An 18,540-nucleotide genomic window follows, 5' to 3' on the forward strand; every position below is an offset into this window, starting at 1 on the left:
TAACATTCTCCTTGAAAACTCTTACCAATTGACTGACAACGGATCACAGGACTTGTAAGAAAAGGAGATCTCTCAACACAGGGAAAGGAGTGTCATTCAGGCTAATCGATCTCTTCCAACATGCCACGTGTGTGTGTGTGTGTGTGTGTGTGTGTGTGTGTGTGTGTGTGTGTGTGTGTGTGTGTGTGTGTGTGTGTGTGTGTGTGTGTGTGTGTGTGTGTGTGTGTGTGTGTGTGTGTGTGTGTGTGTGTGTGTGTGTGTGTGTGTGTGTGTGTGTGAGGCAATACCTGGAAGTCCTTGGCACGCTGCTACCATCACCACGGCAACCATTGCCACCACCTTCATCATCTTGCAATCTGAAAACGAGATGGAATGAAGCAAATCAACAACGAAATACTTGTTGTATGTAGTCTAATGTAGGCCTACGTACGTGTCATATTTGTGTTGTAATGAAATCAGGGACGACTGATGCTCCATAGGTAGTAACTGTTAACTGTTAGGAGACGTAACATTTTCTCTGCGCTATAAATTCAGTATGGAGTCCAGCAGAGAGAGATAGATAGAGAGAGAGAGAGAGAGAGAGAGAGAGAGAGAGAGAGAGAGAGAGAGAGAGAGAGAGAGAGAGAGAGAGAGAGAGAGAGAGATTACATGAGAAGAATGTGTGTGTGTGTGTGTGTGTGTGTGTGTGTGTGTGTGTGTGTGTGTGTGTGTGTGTGTGTGTGTGTGTGTAAGCACTGCACACTCGAGGTCAATGACTGAATTGGTTTGCTACACATTATAAGGTCAGTACTTAACAAAAGGTTATTTCTTGGGTGACTGTATCAAAACAGAGACAAGGTAAAAGATACAATCGCTGTGTTCGTACGTTGTTCACGTGGCTTAGACTCGGTGGCAACAGTGAATATAGATAAGAACATGTTATAAGATGAGTGTTATTTCATGTTGAATTCTATCACAACACCGCGTGATGCCGAACTAAAGCAGAGTGGTGTGTTGTTCTCTTTACTAGTGACAAGGAGGAAGAGGCAACATTACCTTGTGTTGAGGAGTGAGAGGCAGCGAGGCAGCGGGAAGCAGGCCAATACGTGTGGTCACAGCAGACGGATCACTACTGATGGGTAAGCCAGCACTGGGTGTGTATATATGTGCAGCACGCTGCCCGCATCGCCGGGAGGCCCTCCGGCGCGTTCAAAGAAGCTCAGAGGTAAGGTCTTACGTAGGAAGAGCCTGCATGCTGCTAATTACTCTTCTTGCAGGTGTAGCACGATGATAGATATATACGTATATACTGTATATCCATACAGGTATATCCCAGAGGAGAAATAACAAAGCGAGTCACAAACGACTTACAGAAACAGCTGAACATTGGTGAAGTGAAAGAAATGTAATACAGGTAAATAAAGTAACATAAAAAAAAAAAAGCCAGAAAGCAAAGAACAATGGTATATGTCGAATATTATAACCTAGTATGAACACTAGTGTAAAACATATAACAGTAAAAATGCTTGTGTGTTGCCATATATATATATATATATATATATATATATATATATATATATATATATATATATATATATATATATATATATATATATATATATATATATATATATATATATATATTCTCATGGCAGTAAACTTTACTTCCTTACTTATTTACAGACACACACACACACACACACACACACACACATTATATATATATATATATATATATATATATATATATATATATATATATATATATATATATATATATATATATATATATATATATATATATATCTCATGGCAGTAAACTTTACTTCCTTACTTATTTACACACACACACACATTATATATATATATATATATATATATATATATATATATATATATATATATATATATATATATATATATATATATATATATATATATATATATAATGTATGTGTGTGTGTAATTCATTGTTTGATCTGCTGCAGTCTCTGACGAGACAGCCAGACGTTACCCTACGGAACGACCTCAGAGCTCATTATTTCCGATCTTGGGATAGGTCTGAGACCAGGCACACACCACACACCGGGACAACAAGGTCACAACTCCTCGATTTACATCCCGTACCTACTCACTGCTAGGTGAACAGGGGCTACACGTGAAAGGAGACACACCCAAATATCTCCACCCGGCCGGGGAATCGAACCCCGGTCATCTGGCTTGTGAAGCCAGCGCTCTAACCACTGAGCTACCGGGTCGTGTGTGTGTGTGTGTGTGTGTGTGTGTGTGTGTGTGTGTGTGTGTGTGTAAATAAGTAAGTAAAGTTTATTGCCATGAGAAAATTCTATATGCAAAAGTAAATTTTCATACAGGAAATGGCACGGTTTGTCGAGCCGAAGATCCCTGACAGACAGAATTTTACTATTTGCTATGCTGTGGATACGACACATAAAAGGCAATAATAAACAATGAATTATTTCCTCTACAGAAGCTCACTTAAATTACATCATTCATAACCAGAAGCGCACTCGAATCACATCCTCACTTACTTAATGGACGAAGAACCTAATGCACTCACATTTGTACTCCAAACAGAGAGAGAGAGAAAAAAAAGTAAATTTATATCATATTAGCGAAATAAATCAATTCACAAATATTGTTCATGTAAACATCAAAACAAATATATTTCAACGTACAGTCAAATGGCGTTCTTGTAAACACCAAAGCATATATGTATAATCATAATTATACAACCATAATGTTCATGAAAGTCATATCACAATGAAGTTTTCAAATAGTATGTTTTTATTGTTTTAAGCTGTGACAAGTTATTGATCGTTTTTATTTCAGTTGGTAAGTAATTCCGCTGCTCAGTATACAGTTTTCGAAGAGATTATTCGATACTGAGGGCACACTAAGTTAACATTATTTTTTCTAATATTATGAATTCTGTTCACTAACTTAAAGGTTGGGGTTCCATGTTAGGTATTTAAATCCTTGTAAATTAATAATAAAAGAAAATACCTGTGGATATCATGAATGTTATGAAAACTATGAATAGAAAAATTGTCTCTGTTGATTCAAATTTCCCGTGTGACATATAAATCTAAAATTTTTTCTTTGAGTTACAGTCAGCTTGTCAATAAAAGATTGCCAGGTATAGGTCCAAAGAAAGGCACAATAGGTAAAAGGAGGGTAAAAAAAAAGTGTGTTATACAGTATATGCTGATTAATACCTCGGAAGTAAGATTATTACGAACCCGGTGTAGTATATCATATATCTTTGATACTTTTACTTGTACAGAGTTTATTTGATTTGTCCAATTTAAATTGTTATCTATTATGATTCCAGGAAATTTAGTATTCAATACGCGTTGTAAAGTAGCATCTTTAAGTAAAACAGAGGGCATGATATACTCAATGGAAGAGTTTGAAAAAAAGTACGTAGCTTGTTTTAATGATATTAAACCTTAATTTGTTTGACTTTATCCATTGACTTACTAGATCTAATCCAATAAGTAAATTTGAGTCTGGACTGTTTATATTGTCATCAGACAAGACCAGGTTCATGTCATCAGCATATATAGTGAATTTGAATTTAGAGGTTGAAGAAATGCTATAATTAATGCAGATAAGGAAAAGTAAGGACCCTCCTAAAGTGCTTTAATTTGCCTATTAAGCTAGTATGGCTTAAGAATCAAAAGCTTTAGGTAAATCAATGAAGACGCCAACAACAAAATAATTTATTAAATATTTATATACATTACAAACAAACTGAAGTACTGCAGATTCTGTTAAATATCCTTATCTAAAGTCATGTTGCTAAATGCAGATAGTATGGATATTGGTTGTTAACAGTTTATGTCACTTCTGTCGCCGGATTTAAAGAGTGGGTAACCTTTGCCTTTTACAATTCACTAAAAAATGCGCCATTTTTTTTTAGGGAGATTGATTAAATAAGTCAATGGCAATGATAATAGGTTACAAACACATTTCAGGAAAATAGGCAGTATTGCATAGTAGCCAGGTGTGGAAGGTTTAAGGGAATTTTGATAAAATTCATTTTCTGATTGGATAGCAGAATGTAAATACATAGAAAAATCTTGTGTGTTATGTAGGTATCTTAAATAATGATCATTTATTAGACCATTGAATTAATTAACTACATTACAATCTATTAGAAAATGACAATTAAATTTGTTAGAAATATCATTACAAGGAGGAACCAGTTGAATTTTATAATTTGTACTTTTAGATGTTCTACCTAAGATTAAGTTTACCGACTTCCAATGTGACTTTGCATTACCATAATTATTATTCAACTGACCTTGATGATATTTACTTTTGGCTTTCTTTAAAGTGAATGTTAAGGTGTTACGATACCTCCGGTATACTTCTCTGTAGGGTAAAGGCCATTTTTTGGCAAATCTCTCCAATTTGTTCTTTTCTTTAATTGATTGTTTAATGGCCGAAATAATGTGCGGAGTTCTCTTTGTTTTTGGTGCCTCTGCAAATTATCATTATTCACTGAATATAATCAATCTTTGGTGATTCATACCAGTACTTGTAATTCAGAATACTATATATTGTATCTGAAATTCATATAGTAAATAATTGTGAAAGGAAATTAATTTATTGTGCATTTCATTCATTGCTAGAACTGATGAATAAAATGTGCAAAAAATTTAATTTATCATTTGTTACCTTTACGTAGCGCGACGCTCACTTACTAATATGGCGGTGAACAAGAAGGGTGCTCTCATTCGCCAAGAACGTTTGCTGTTCAAGGTTGGAAGGTAAAACCTGTTTTCACAAATCATATAAGCTTACGTGTGTGTGTGTGTGTGTGTGTGTGTGTGTGTGTGTGTGTGTGTGAGAGAGAGAGAGAGAGAGAGAGAGAGAGAGAGAGAGAGAGAGAGAGAGAGAGAGAGAGAGAATGAGTTTACATGATAGCATACGTAGCGACAGTGTTGTGATGTGTTTTCTTCGCCACAGACCGTAAAGAGAGCAATGGGTGGGCGTCCTGAACCCGTGAGCTCCCGGCCTGCTTGCCTCCTCGAGCTGGGGAGTCACTGGCCGGTGGTCGGCACCTCACAAGTAAGAATGGCACGGCGTTGATTACTAATATTGTAAGTGTACATCTTAGATTGTTATGACATGAGAGATTGATATTGCACACACACACACACACACACACACACACACACACACACACACACACACACACACACACACACACACACACACACACACACACACACACACACACACACACTACCAAACAAACAATTAAACAAATACACTTACGTATGAACATAGATAAGTAAATCGAAATAATGTTGTTTGGTGTAAGATCGTTAGTATCATTATGGTCCCAACTTAAAATACACAAGTAACTAAACAAGTAAGCATTTTGTTAAGGGCATAAACCTTTCACATAACAAGTTCAACAATTGCGGGTGGAGGTGATGCAGGTAGCGTCAATAATAATATTCTGGTCGATATGTGACTAATCAACTCCTTTGTCTTTACTTACCTCCGGGTGTGTGCGTGCGTGCGTGTGTGTGTGTGTGTGTGTGTGTGTGTGTGTGTGTGTGTGTGTGTGTGTGTGTGTGTGTGTGTGTGTGAAAAAGAGAGTTAAATAAATCATTAGAGAGAGAGAGAGAGAGAGAGAGAGAGAGAGAGAGAGAGAGAGAGAGAGAGAGAGAGAGGAAAACCCTTTCACCTTGTTTGACCATCTCTCGTATTATGGGAGGGTAAGGAAGACAAGTGAAAGGAAGTCCTTCATGGTGCCCGCATCAGCACCGGAGGCTCGGGGCGCGGTGGTGGTGGTGGTGGTGGTGGTGGTGGTGGTGGTCCTGACTCCTTCCTATAATTTTCATGGGACTCAAAGAAGCCTGTTATGAAGCATTTTGTCCGCACTTCCACTCTTCCAAAGGGTCTGGTTTAAGTTATAGATGTTTTTATTTTTCTAGTAATAGATTGAGAAGATTTCTACTTTCATAACGAGAGAAAGACTGGAGAACCGGCTTGGTTATCTCTGTTACTTTTGAAAACAGTCATGGTGAAAGAGCAAAACATTTTTATATATGGGCCAAGTGATCTTGCAATGGTCTTTCCCCGTGGATGCCCCTTCACGTAGTATCTGGTCGCTACACTTCTACAAGCCTCCACACGGTGCTATGTATGAAGGGAGCCTCTTGGTATGTTTCTCGCGACGCCCCGGCTGCCGTTTCTCCATCGCTGTCTTTTCTCTTCCATCTCACTTTTCTTGACTCCGTCTCCTCTATAATTTGCCTCACTCTGGGCTTGGAGACGATTAGAGCTAATATAAATACATCCTGTACGAATAAGGCCATGATATGAATACTTGTAGTTGTAGCAAGCACTGCAGTATCAAAGTCATTACATGGATTAATATTGCCTTGATGGAATGCCAACTACTTTTCATTGTACACTGCTAGCGTGCGCTTCGCTTCCACCTGCGCCAACTTTGCTTCTATATATTGAATCACGCAGCGAAGAAGCGGCCATCACTGGCGTGGTGGCTACACTCGTAAAGGAGAGGCTGGCGGGTCGGTGGAGATATGAGAAACATCAGGATTTGGACTTAGGAAGAAGGTAGTAGCAAAGCGTCTTGAGAATGTCATGTGTTTCTCTTGATCTAAATTTAGGTATTGAGCGTTAAGGGTTTTTGTTTCCAGAGTATCAGGCAGGAAAGTTTTGAAAAAAAAAAAAAAAAAAATTCATATCATTACTCCAAAGAAAATTATAGAAAAGTCAATGCTTGAATAGAGAGAGAGAGAGAGAGAGAGAGAGAGAGAGAGAGAGAGAGAGAGAGAGAGATTACGACATTTATTATTGAAATATACCCGTTATTTCCACGTTATTTATATCAGTCGGTGCTTGCGTAAGCGTGTGTACAGGTTCTGGCAGGAAGCTTCCGTTGCCGCTCTTAAACAAGCACGACACTGGACTAAAGAAAGAGTATAATAATACTGACATTTTCTCTTGACTCTTTTATTTAGTTTGCAAGTTAGTTATTAGCGTTTTCTTTCCGTGTCTCATTACCGCTGCAGCGCGTACCCTTCGCGGCATCATCCATCAAAAGTGCTCCATTTAACATCTCCGAAGATAAACTGGCTTTCATTTTCGACTTTCCACTGTGGCTCTTTGCTTCCATCTTTCTTTGTTTATTTACTAATTGTTTTGCTCCGAACCGATAAGATAGTAGGCTTATCTCTCTCTCTCTCTCTCTCTCTCTGTGTGTGTGTGTAATTCACTGTTTGATCTGCTGCTGTCTCTGACGAGACAGCCAGACGTTACCCTACGGAACGAGCTCAGAGCTCATTATTTCCGATCTTGGGATAGGTCTGAGACCAGGCACACACCACACACCGGGACAACAAGGTCACAACTCCTCGATTTACATCCCGTACCTACTCACTGCTAGGTGAACAGGGGCTACACGTGAAAGGAGACACACCCAAATATCTCCACCCGGCCGGGGAATCGAACCCCGGTCATCTGGCTTGTGAAGCCAGCGCTCTAACCACTGAGCTACCGGGCCGTGTGTGTGTGTGTGTGTGTGTGTGTGTGTGTATGTTTGTGAGTGTGCTTGCTCATGTCTTACGTTCTGGACGCTTAAAAAAAAATACACCACGTCAAAGATTTTTAAGTAAAACTTTCCCATAGAATAATTCCCCTCGTGGTAAACAACTACATCTAACCTAACAATCTAATATAATATAATTCATCAGAGCAGGGATTGCTGTGAATGAATCTTGCCGGCGGAATACTCATGGATGTAAATTATTTTGGGAAGGGAAACCCTGGCGGCAGCCACCTCATGCCATGAAGGCCACTGTACTGGTGACGTGACTCAGGCTAGATCCTGTTGTTGTGATGGTGGTGCATCTTGGAATCCCAACGCACTTCGTGACAGATGACTACACTTGCTGGGGAATTGTCATTATCACATGTGTTTTCAGTTTTCTGCTTAACTTATATTTAGGAGGGTGCAACGTGCATAGAAGAAAACATTACCTAGTCCTGATTGACAGGTCACTGATTTTTTTGTTAAAGGATGTAAAAGAAGTTTATTTGTTTTATTAGAGGAGGTGAAATTATCTATATAAACGGTTATTTCTATTTACTGATCAAACATCAGCAGGAACAACATTTTAGATTGTTAGTTAGAGTTAAATAAAGTTGAAGTTCAATAAAGCTTTGAATTATGTTGTTAATATATGGAGGTCCAGATAAGTATATTGTGCTATAGCTAATAATACCATTTTTTCCTAGTTTTTTTTCTAGCAATACTATTATAACGTTTAAAACTTATTAGACCAGTAGCCTGAAACTAGTCTACAACTCGTCTTTTTCTCATCCTCGTAATAAATGAATAATTAAACAACCGATCAATGAATAAATAAATGAAATGAATAAAAGTTATATATTTCTCTGGAGATACCTGTCTTTCAACTTGCATCATTAATCAAGTATATATACCACATTGCTACCCCATAAAGGACATCTCTTCCCTTCTTCGGTAACAATTTTTCATACTTTATGTAACCCTTTCTCGACCTTCATAACTCTTCCTTCCATCTTATTTCCTGCTGTCTTCTTCATCAAGACTCCTTTCTGATCTCACATGCTTTCAGCTCTCCTGCCTTTCTGTTATTTTCAACCTTTCCTGAGTTTTGATTTTCTACCTTTCTTCTTCCATCATGTTGGTATCTTTCTTTTATTCTGTTTTGATCTCCTTTGTCTTCCTTCCACACTCTTTCTTGTTTTTATCTTATCTCGAGTGTCTTTCCACGTCATGTGCCTTTCTTTTTCCTTTCTGTTGCTTTCTCCCTTCCTTGGTTTCTACGGATCTTCTCTGCTTTTGTTTCATTCCTCATTATGATACGATCCTTTCTCGGGTACTTTCCACATGTCCTATGCCTTCCTTTTCCCTTCCTGTTACTTTCTTTCGTGGCATTGCATTCCTACACACTTACGGCTTGGTGGTGGTCATCGAGGAGCGCCAGGTTGGTGGTAATCAAGCACGCCCTCTCGCTTTGAGGTCAGAATTATTCATGGCGTGACAAACAGACTTGTCATCCAAATATCGATCTTCGTCGTATATTTTCTCGTCTGTGAAATAATACGCAAAGTCGTCGTCATTTTGTGCACGAGAAATTCATGATGTGTCTCTAGTTCTACGTTAAGTAAACAATTGTGATCTTTTTCTTTGTTTCAGTGTGTGTTTGATTTTTTTTTCCGGTGTTATGTTTACCCGAAGAAAACACACACACACACACACACACACACACACACACACACACACACACACACACACACACACACACACACACACACACACACACACACACACACACACACACACACACACACAAACTTCTACTACATACTCATAAATTCTAATATTGGAAAAAAAAAAAAGTAATTTGTCACCCACTATTCTTTCTCTTCCTGTGTTTGGTGGTGTTAACAGGTAAAAGTTTCAGTTCAGGTGAGCGGTAGTCGAGCGGAGCAGACGTGATGTTTGTGGTCGGTCTGAGAGCAGTAGGGTCTCCTGCTGTGGCGATGGAGGTGGTGGAGGTGGTGGTGGTGGTGGCTGTTATCCTTATTGGTGTCCCCGCAGCCATCACACAAAAATCACTAACAGGTAATCTTCTTGGGGTCTGCGGATTTTGATGTCTATGTGTTCGTCGATCATTGCGTCTTTTCAAGCTATGTGGCTCATGTTTTCTTATCACTAACTATATACGAGTACAGTAAGGCTTATATTCTTCATCCCTAAGCACTATACAGCTACAAGTTCGAATAAATCAATGCTCCTAACCACTTTTCTTTCTTACAGACGATTACAACGATTTCAGACATTGTGCTTTGTGTTGTGAATAATTGTTGTATGTGTCAGAAGATGATCAATGTATGGAATTAGGATGTAGTTTTTTTTACTTGTTTTATCACCGTCATTTTCGTCATTATTACCATTATTTTATTATTTTGTTGCCTTTGTTGTTGTTCTTGGTCACTTCCTTCTTATTTTTGCTCTTGTCCTTGTCCTAGGGCTATTTTCCATGTATCTATTGTTCTTCCTAGAGAGAGAGAGAGAGAGAGAGAGAGAGAGAGAGAGAGAGAGAGAGAGAGAGAGAGAGAGAGAGAGAGAGAGAGAGAGAGAGAGAGAAAGAAAACTGCTATCTCCCTTCACCTACGGGAGAGAATCAGAATGTTTTGTATTTTCGCTTTGTGTGACCAAGTCCCTTTAAATGTGTGGGTGAAGTATTATTCTGCTTTCCGAGCCCTAACGAATAATCGTCATTCTGAGCTTACCAAATTCATCGTCTATGCTGTTAAGGAAAGCTGTCCGTGTCTTGCTTACACGAGGTAGCTTTACTATGACTGGCTTTCTTATTTTGAAATGGAGCAAAAATATCTACATTCTGGCACAGGTAAGTATTTATTGAGAACACATATAAGAGTATTATTTTTGTAGAATGTTTTTACATTATTCATGAGTACAATTCCTCTTTTTTTCACCGTTTTATTATTTTTAAGCCAGTGTTCTTAAACACTGACCTTTCGTAGCGACCATTTTCAAAGGCTACGAAGATGATAAATCGTATTCTTATGGGTTTTATCTCACTAATGATGCAAGATCCTTCCAGAACTCTCAACAGTCATAGAAACACATTTGCAAAACAACATTAATATCTGCAAGGGACTACTGAACGTTTGATTTGAGCCGCTGAGACGTTTAAGAATACGACTCTATCTCTCATTCACCTGAAAATGGTTATGACGCAGCGGTTAGCTAGTACAGTTTTGTGGACTGGGTGTCTTAGGGGAATGGAAACATATGTTAGAGATTCATTAAAGTGTTTCTTAAGTGGATGTGTGTAATAGAGAGCTTTGATGAGTATGTTTATATCGTCAGGAGCGAGCATCACCCTGCAGGCTGACGGCATCCCCACCAACCTGTCGGCGGCTTTCTGGGTAGGCAGGGAGGTGCCCGACATGACGGAGGTGTCGGTGTGTGTTTACCTCAAGTTCCTACGAGGAAGGGCTAACTATGATACCTTCGTCAGCTACGCCACTCTGAACAACACCAACGAATTATATATAGGTTAGCAATACTAAGGAAATCCATATAAAATTAAGAAAAGAAGCAAGGAAAGATGTACTGTTTTGTAGTACGAGGAATTGCAGCTGCATGGGTGGCGATATGTTATGCCGCTCGCTTTTAAGGCCGGCAAGTAACATTCATTGTAGTACACGTGTTGTATTGTCTTATATTAATCTTATTTTACTTTTCCCTCTGAGTCAGGTCGGCATCAACATGTAGCGTGCACGTAGAACAAAGTTGCTGTGCCTGTGATTGCGTACAAACATGCGATCGTCAGCCCTTGTCATGACGATTTCAGTGTTATATTTGCTACAAGAATAATTTACATTTTTTGCGTTGCTTCTTGTCATTTCATTGATTGCTGCAAAGATTTATTTGGGAACACAGAAGCAAATATTTCAGAATTTTTAAAAAAGAATGTTTTTGTTGTGAGTTTCTGGCGATACCTTTGTGTGACCCAGGGACGTGAAGACTTCATTGAAAAATAAAGTACATCAATTTACTGATGTGACAGTGAACACATTAAAGTTGATCCTGTCTCTATGGCATATCACTCTTAATCAGAGGGACGAATTCTACACAAGATATTTATGAGGAAAATGTAACCAATTATGACAAATTGTAAATCCTCAGCCTCCCTCTTAGATTCATTGTCTAAAATTTATTCAAAATATATTCAGGTGTTGATCTTTGGTAGCCATGATGAAATTGTGTTACTATTATCTTGCAGGCGTCATGTATTTAAGTCCTTTCCTGTCACAGTATCGCTGCAATACACTAATGGGCAGCCTTGTGTTGCAGGCTTCGCCTACCCTTCCCGCCTGTTCGAAGCCTGGTGGGGCTTCAGTCTCATGGCTCGCGCTGAAATTAACAGTGACATCCTGCGATGGTGGAGGCTGTGTTACGTGCACAACTTTACCACGCAGTCCTACACTGTCTTCTGGAACGACAAAGTGTATACCGGCACCTCCCGAGGCCCCGAGGCGCTGAGCGGCGGCGGCATCTTCGTGTTAGGTCAAGACCAAGACAGCCTGGGTGGCGGGTTTGCCTTCTCCCAGAGCTTGAACGCGATACTGGGGGACTTCCGTCTGTACACGAGGGCAGTGACTGAACAAGAAGCTGTCGACTATACAAGCTGCCGCCCCACCAACCACGAGCCTAAGCCACTCATAGATTTCGCGGACATCATGAACGAATGGAGGCTGGAGGGGTCAGTGGAAGTCGGGGAGGTGAACATGTCTGAGGTGTGTCAGGAGGAGTCTGTTTTCCACCTCGTGTTCCCTGAGAAACGAATCTTCTCCCACACCGCCGCGTTGTGCGAGAGTGTGGGTGGGAGCGTGGCAGCGCCCGCCACGCCCAAGGAGAACCAGCGCATCCTTACCTCAGTGACCCCCTTCACAGAGCAGTGTCTGGATCCAGCGGGCGTGGTGGTGTACCTCGGGTTCAAAGCCAACCCGGAGCGGCGCACCCTGACCCACTACAGCACTGGCCGGGTTGCACAGTACACTAACATGACGTCTTCCTACAACACTGGCTACCATTGCCTTGGCTTCATGATCATCACAGGGGTGGAGGCCAGCTGGCTGCAGATGCGCTGCTTTGACGAGTTATGTACATTGTGTGCCTTCCACGGTATTAGTCGCCTCAAGGTACTCTCTCTCTCTCTCTCTCTCTCTCTCTCTCTCTCTCTCTCTCTCTCTCTCTCTCTCTCTCTCTCTCTCTCTCTCTCTCTCTCTCTCTCTCTCTCTCTGTGTGTGTGTGTGTGTGTGTTATATAGTTAACAAGATCTTCAACAGCTTCAGTAAGGCCGTTCCTATGTCGTTCCGTTTCAGCTGCGAGGGCTGTGTGCGATGTCGCTCTTTGACACGACCTACTTGGTCGTAGGCGGCTCCGTACCGGGCAAACCTATCCTGAAGGGCCATGACTACTCCCTGCTGCAGTGGGAGGGCGACACGTGGACGCTGCTCTACCTGCCGGATGGAGGGCCGGCCAAGGCCACCATGATCCGCACGTTCCCTGGTGTGTGTGTTTATGTGTGTGTGTGGGGGGTGGGGGTAGGTGTGCGCGCGCGCCACATACATACATTTTCCTATAATAATTTTTCAATATAGTTAATTAGACAGTTTCGATGCACACACACACACACACACACACACACACACACACACACACACACACACACACACACACACACACACACACACACACACACACACACACACACATCAGTAAGAATGAAAGGCATAAAAGATTACCATACGCATTAGCCATCTTAATTAACTCTTAAAAGAATTCCTTCGCCTCCAGACCAATACCCTGTGGGGCGGCGAGACTGGCTGGTGGAGGGGGACCGCTGTCCCCCGCCCGAGGGAGCTCCCAACACGCCCCTCGTCCTTTCCGCCTGCCAGGTGAGCTCTCTGCTATCACTGTGGGAAACTTCTAACACTGTGTTTTTCAAATACTGTTTAAGATTGTAGTGTTTATAGTGTGAAATCGAAAATACAGCTGCTCCGAGTTATGTCACTAATTCCAGTAATTTTTTTGTTTATGAATCAAGTAGAAGACATGTGAACTAACGAGCTTTATATCAAGATTACTACAGACGTGAATAAATAGAAATGCATTACATAGAATTAGTTACCATACGATGGTATATAATGGCATCATTTGGCATGCATATAATGTATAAGACGTTTTGTAGGATATGACCATATCTTTACCCAACTGTATAAAAGTTACACACATTTCCTTGACAAAAATTCATTGCCACATGTATATTTCTCCTTTACGGCTGTTCATGGCTGTGTTGTATCTCTCAGAGCGGGCAATTTACCTGCGATGACGGATCCTGTGTCAGTATCACCCAGCGCTGCGATCTGCTCACCGATTGCCCGGATTTCAGCGATGAGGTTGACTGCCACATCGTGCAGGTCTGTCTGGGGAACTAATGCACCTTTCTCATCAACACTGTTTTTCTCACAGTTGTATGCTATTTGTATTATCTACTTCGGTTCATTACTCCTCGCCTGCCCGCCTCCCTCACCTTTATATCTCTATGCCCCTCTCACTTGCCAGGACTCGGGGTCGTACATGTCAGAGCTGCCGCCCCCGCTGCGTGATGGCTCGCCAGTCCCCATCTCCCTTATGGCCAACATTACTTCCATGGGGGACTTTTCTCTCCTCGACCTTCGGATCTCCTTTGACCTTATTCTCATTTTCGTCTGGAGGGATTCAAGACTCACTTTCGCTCACCTCAAGGGAAGAAGTGAATCTTACCTATACATGCACGTAGTCTCTAGAATATATTTTAATTGTTTAATGAAGCTACATCTTGCCTGTTTGTTATGCAGAAAATGCATAACAAGGTTTATTTCCTACTCAAACTGCTGTGACTTCCCATAGCTACGCTTTCCTCTGTCAGGTCGACCATTCTCACTGCCTGCATGACATAACCTCATGCTGATACTCCTACAGGAAAACACAGACCTCAATCGTGTGAGGAGAGGCGCTCACGTGTGGCGCCCTGAAGTGTTTCTAGAGGACGGTTCTGGCAGCAGAGTGGATCTGGAGGAGCATGACACCAGGACCCTCGTGCGCCGTACCTCACAGCCGCTGCCGGACCGCTTCACCAGGCTCAAGGAGGGTAGGTGTGCAGATCAGTCCACAAATGTTCGTGCAGTGGTTGTTGTTGGTTGTGGCGTCTGCTTCTTATATTGTTATTTCATCAACATTTCCCAACTACCTCTCATGGAAGTAAAAATTGATATTGCAAAATATGAATACTGGCACAGTCTGTCTCCGTGACTGACAACCGGCAACTGGATGCAATATTTGCAAATTACAATAATTCTAAACAAAGACATCTGCCAGAAAAAAAAAAAAAAATCAGCATTTTGGTTCATGTGATCGTATTGACGTGGCGGCTTTAGTGTCAAAAACTATAGCTACTTCATATCGTCCGTATACTTCGTCCGTGGACTATGTGTGTATTTCTGTGGTTTCTCATGGCCCGCTTCGCAGACGAGCACTTCGAGGGGGCGGACAACGACCTGGTGGAGCAGCGAACCCTCACGGTGCGGTCGGCGTGCCAATTCGACCTGTCCATGTACCCCTTCGACGTGCAGGCGTGCAGGGTGGTGGTGCGTTCCGTGCTGGGCATGCGCAGCCTCACTCTCCTGTCTGAGGGTGTCCATTTCCTGGTGAGTGAGGGATATAGTGCCATATTCCGAAACAACCCCGCGCCGCACCTTCACTATTTTCAAGAGTAACTTTGGTTTTTGGGGTGTGTTTATGGTTTTAGTGGCACGAGCAAGATTTGCACATTGTAAGCAAACACCCTTGACAACCTGGCTGTGCCCTTTGCAAAATAGTCGTAGTGAGAACAAAGCGCTTCTAAATGCAAAGCTATAGATAAAGAATCACACTCTCATATACGTTGCGGTACCTTACCTTAACTATACTTCTTAACGGGCTGTACGGATTGTTAGTAGAGGCAAGAGTATTTTCAAGGTTCAAAGAGGTATTTTACAAAGGATTTTGCAATTAGTGATAAAAGAAAATTACGTACATGAGAGGCAGTGACGGGGACGCACACAATGAGGCTCTGGAGGGGAGGGACAGTGAGGGACATGGAAGGCTCACATTTCATATCGGTGGTGTGGGGTAGGGGAGCCGCCGCTTGCTGGAGTACTACGTGAAGGAGGTGCGGGCTGAGGGCGGCAGCAGGGAAGGACTTTCGCACGTCACGCTTCACTTCACCTTCTACAACCTCTTCAAGTATTATATCTGTGGCACGTGAGTAACAGAGCTTTCATCCTTTCCGCTGTTTGTCCACATTTCTTTCATAATTGTTGGTTTAGACATGCAATGATGGCGAATCAAGTAATACTGATGCTTGAAGAAATTCACACAGGTTAATTGATTCTTTAAAGGTTAGAGTCTTTGGCTGGTATCCCTCCTACATAAAAGCAATATTAAAATCATGATGGGAGAAAAACCTATCAGGGGCACTCAAAATAACAGTAACTTGCCTCCCGTATCCCTCTTCTTACATAAACACACACACACACAAAAGAGAAAAAGAATAATGTCGAAACGAAAACTAAATTAGTTTCCGGGTTGTACTGTCGTTCTTCTCTTAACACACCTCAAGTTACTGGAAACTTAACGCCACTCTCTATCCCAGGTACGTCCCCACCACCCTGCTGCTGTCCATCACCCATCTCACCTTCTTCTTCCACCTTGACGACTTCACCAACCGCGTCATGGTGTCTCTCACGGCGCTGATGGTGATGTCCACGCTCTTCTTGCAGACCAACCAGGCCATGCCCCGCACAGCATACCTCAAGGTGACCGCTCCCTTCCTTATCTCATTCCTCTCCACTTCTCCCCACCCTCTTGTTATTTTTCTCTTTCTTTTTCTTTTTTTCTTCAGTTATTGTCATTCGTTCTTATTTCTATTTTGGACTCCCAGATTTTTATGTATATTTTCCTTGAGTTTGCTCTCTCTCTCTCTCTCTCTCTCTCTCTCTCTCTCTCTCTCTCTCTCTCTCTCTCTCTCTCAACAAATCTTGTAAACATTCATCTATTTATCTACAAGTATCAAATCTCAAAGTATAAGTTTACGAAGCTTCGAAACACGTATTACTATGAATCATTAGACGGCACGTATCTCGCTCACTTCACTGTTGATATCCTTAGTGCTCGAGGGGACATGTTGTGTGTCTCTCTCTCCTTGCCTGGTGTCCTCTGCAGCTGGTGGACATCTGGTTCGTGTTCTGCATCGTCATGAACTTCTCGGTCGTGCTTCTAGTGGTGGTGATCGACTACCTGAAAGAGGCGTCGCGGGAGACTAAGATAGTGCCGGTTCGAACCTTCATGGGCAAGGGTAAGGCGTCCCATCGTCCTCTGGTCAGCATGTTTAACGCATCCATCTTTCTCAACACCTGCGGGAGAGTCGGTATACCTATTGTGTATTTCACCTTCGTCTCTGTCTACTTCGGCTACACGATCACCAACAGGAAGGTCACTTGAGCAGAGGGTGAGTAAATATAGCTGTCATCTGATGCTAGATATTTTTTTCAATTTGAACGGGCTATTAGCCGAGTTATTGGGGTTTTCAGGGATGATTTCGTGATCTAAGTGATTGCATAAAATGAATTCTGTTCCATTAATAGGAAAAATGTTCATAATATCTGTGCAATTAGCTTTGTGGCCTTTGAAAATGGTCCTAGTTTCTAAGGACGGATCAGATCTATGTGTTACTTTGCAACTTGTACTGGGCGCTGCATTTGTTGTGAACGTCTTCAGTACTCGTCGCTCTCACACGAACCATTCTTAAAGGCCACATATTAATAGTAATGTTGTCATGGGTACTTTCATCACTGATAATACAGAATCCATGTTAAAATGTTACCGAGATTAACGCCTCCCTTCCACCCCTGATAACCTTGATATCCACTAGAGCTTGCTAAAACGGTTCATTTGAGAAATATGAAAGTTTGAGATCCTGAATCGTGTTGTAACTCATCATAATGTCCATGGTAGACGCTATTAACTCTCAGGCTACCATTACCAAAACACTGAGTAGCCATATATGATTTTACTCGCAAAAAAAAAAATAAATAAATAAATAAAATAAATAAATAAATTAATTAATAAATAAAAAAATAAAATAAATAAATAAAAGCTTAAATAAATAAATAAATAAATAAAAATAGAAATATGAATAAATAAAAAACGAAACTATAAAGCAGTAAGATCACTTCGTTTGGTGTAGGTGGTGTTTCAGAATTATACCCTGAATCTGTGAGGCCACTTAATGAGGGTCAGTGTGCCATAGCAATGAAAGAGTTAAGAATCTTGTTATGAACCATGATACACCCATTCAGCAGTGACATTCAGGTAGTGTTACTTGCTCGAGACAATATTCTGAATCACTTTTGTCTGCACCTCGTTGACTTTCAAATGGCTCTAGATGAGGTTACGCGGGTTTTTATGGATCGTATAACAGACTGATGACAAATTTTCATTATTATTTCATTATTATGTGATTTAGAGAGAACGAAGCGTTTCTGAACTCCGGCTTTGATTTTCCCATCACGTCAGCTACTGCGCTCCATAAGACAGGAATCGAGAGTTGTCACATTTTAGAGCTTGGACAACTGAATAGCGAGTAATTTCCTAGATAAGAGTGTATTAAGTATGCTTTATGATGTCACAACTATAATACAATCAAACTATCAGGAAAAACTAACGAAGAATAACACGTTCATGCAATAAAGCACTCTTTGCTTGCTTTTAGATTGAGGCGTTGATTGATTGTACATTTGCATCTATTCTTGTTCAAAACTATATGGTACAATTAAAAGCGGCAGTGTTATCCCATCGATGTAAGAAAGAAGAAGAAGAAAAAAAGC

General features: G+C 41.1%; 2 protein-coding genes across 8 annotated transcripts in view; one reads left to right on the plus strand and one right to left on the minus strand.

Moving 5' to 3' along the window:
• The window catches only part of LOC123500039 (U-scoloptoxin(19)-Sm1a-like), a 3,487-nt gene extending 2,301 nt beyond the window's left edge, over positions 1–1,186 (minus strand). The window contains exons 1-2 of the mRNA XM_045248661.1: positions 1,036–1,186; positions 288–356 (exon numbers count right to left, since the gene is read on the minus strand). Coding sequence (XP_045104596.1) covers positions 288–348 — 61 coding nt within the window. The 5' untranslated portion in view covers positions 349–356; positions 1,036–1,186. The remainder of the gene's footprint in view (positions 1–287; positions 357–1,035) is intronic.
• Positions 1–18,540, plus strand: part of LOC123500035 — a 58,488-nt gene that overhangs the window by 3,555 nt on the left and 36,393 nt on the right. For 2 of the 7 annotated variants that reach the window (XM_045248652.1, XM_045248654.1), the window contains exons 2-15: positions 1,010–1,118; positions 4,694–4,775; positions 4,975–5,076; positions 9,485–9,658; positions 10,934–11,122; positions 11,924–12,771; positions 12,955–13,141; positions 13,430–13,530; positions 13,942–14,052; positions 14,198–14,380; positions 14,597–14,765; positions 15,143–15,321; positions 15,789–15,916; positions 16,308–16,470. In XM_045248652.1, the coding sequence (XP_045104587.1) occupies positions 9,532–9,658; positions 10,934–11,122; positions 11,924–12,771; positions 12,955–13,141; positions 13,430–13,530; positions 13,942–14,052; positions 14,198–14,380; positions 14,597–14,765; positions 15,143–15,321; positions 15,789–15,916; positions 16,308–16,470 (2,385 nt within the window). In that variant the 5' untranslated portion in view covers positions 1,010–1,118; positions 4,694–4,775; positions 4,975–5,076; positions 9,485–9,531. Of the gene's footprint in view, positions 1–1,009; positions 1,119–4,693; positions 4,776–4,974; positions 5,077–9,484; positions 9,659–10,933; positions 11,123–11,923; positions 12,772–12,954; positions 13,142–13,429; positions 13,531–13,941; positions 14,053–14,197; positions 14,381–14,596; positions 14,766–15,142; positions 15,322–15,788; positions 15,917–16,307; positions 16,471–16,822; positions 17,015–18,540 lie in introns of those variants that run through there. The other 5 variants (XM_045248655.1, XM_045248656.1, XM_045248658.1 and 2 more) reach the window with 5 other exon arrangements.

The sequence above is a fragment of the Portunus trituberculatus genome, chromosome 50 (genome assembly GCF_017591435.1).
Source record: "Portunus trituberculatus isolate SZX2019 chromosome 50, ASM1759143v1, whole genome shotgun sequence".
NCBI classification, from domain to species: domain Eukaryota; kingdom Metazoa; phylum Arthropoda; class Malacostraca; order Decapoda; family Portunidae; genus Portunus; species Portunus trituberculatus.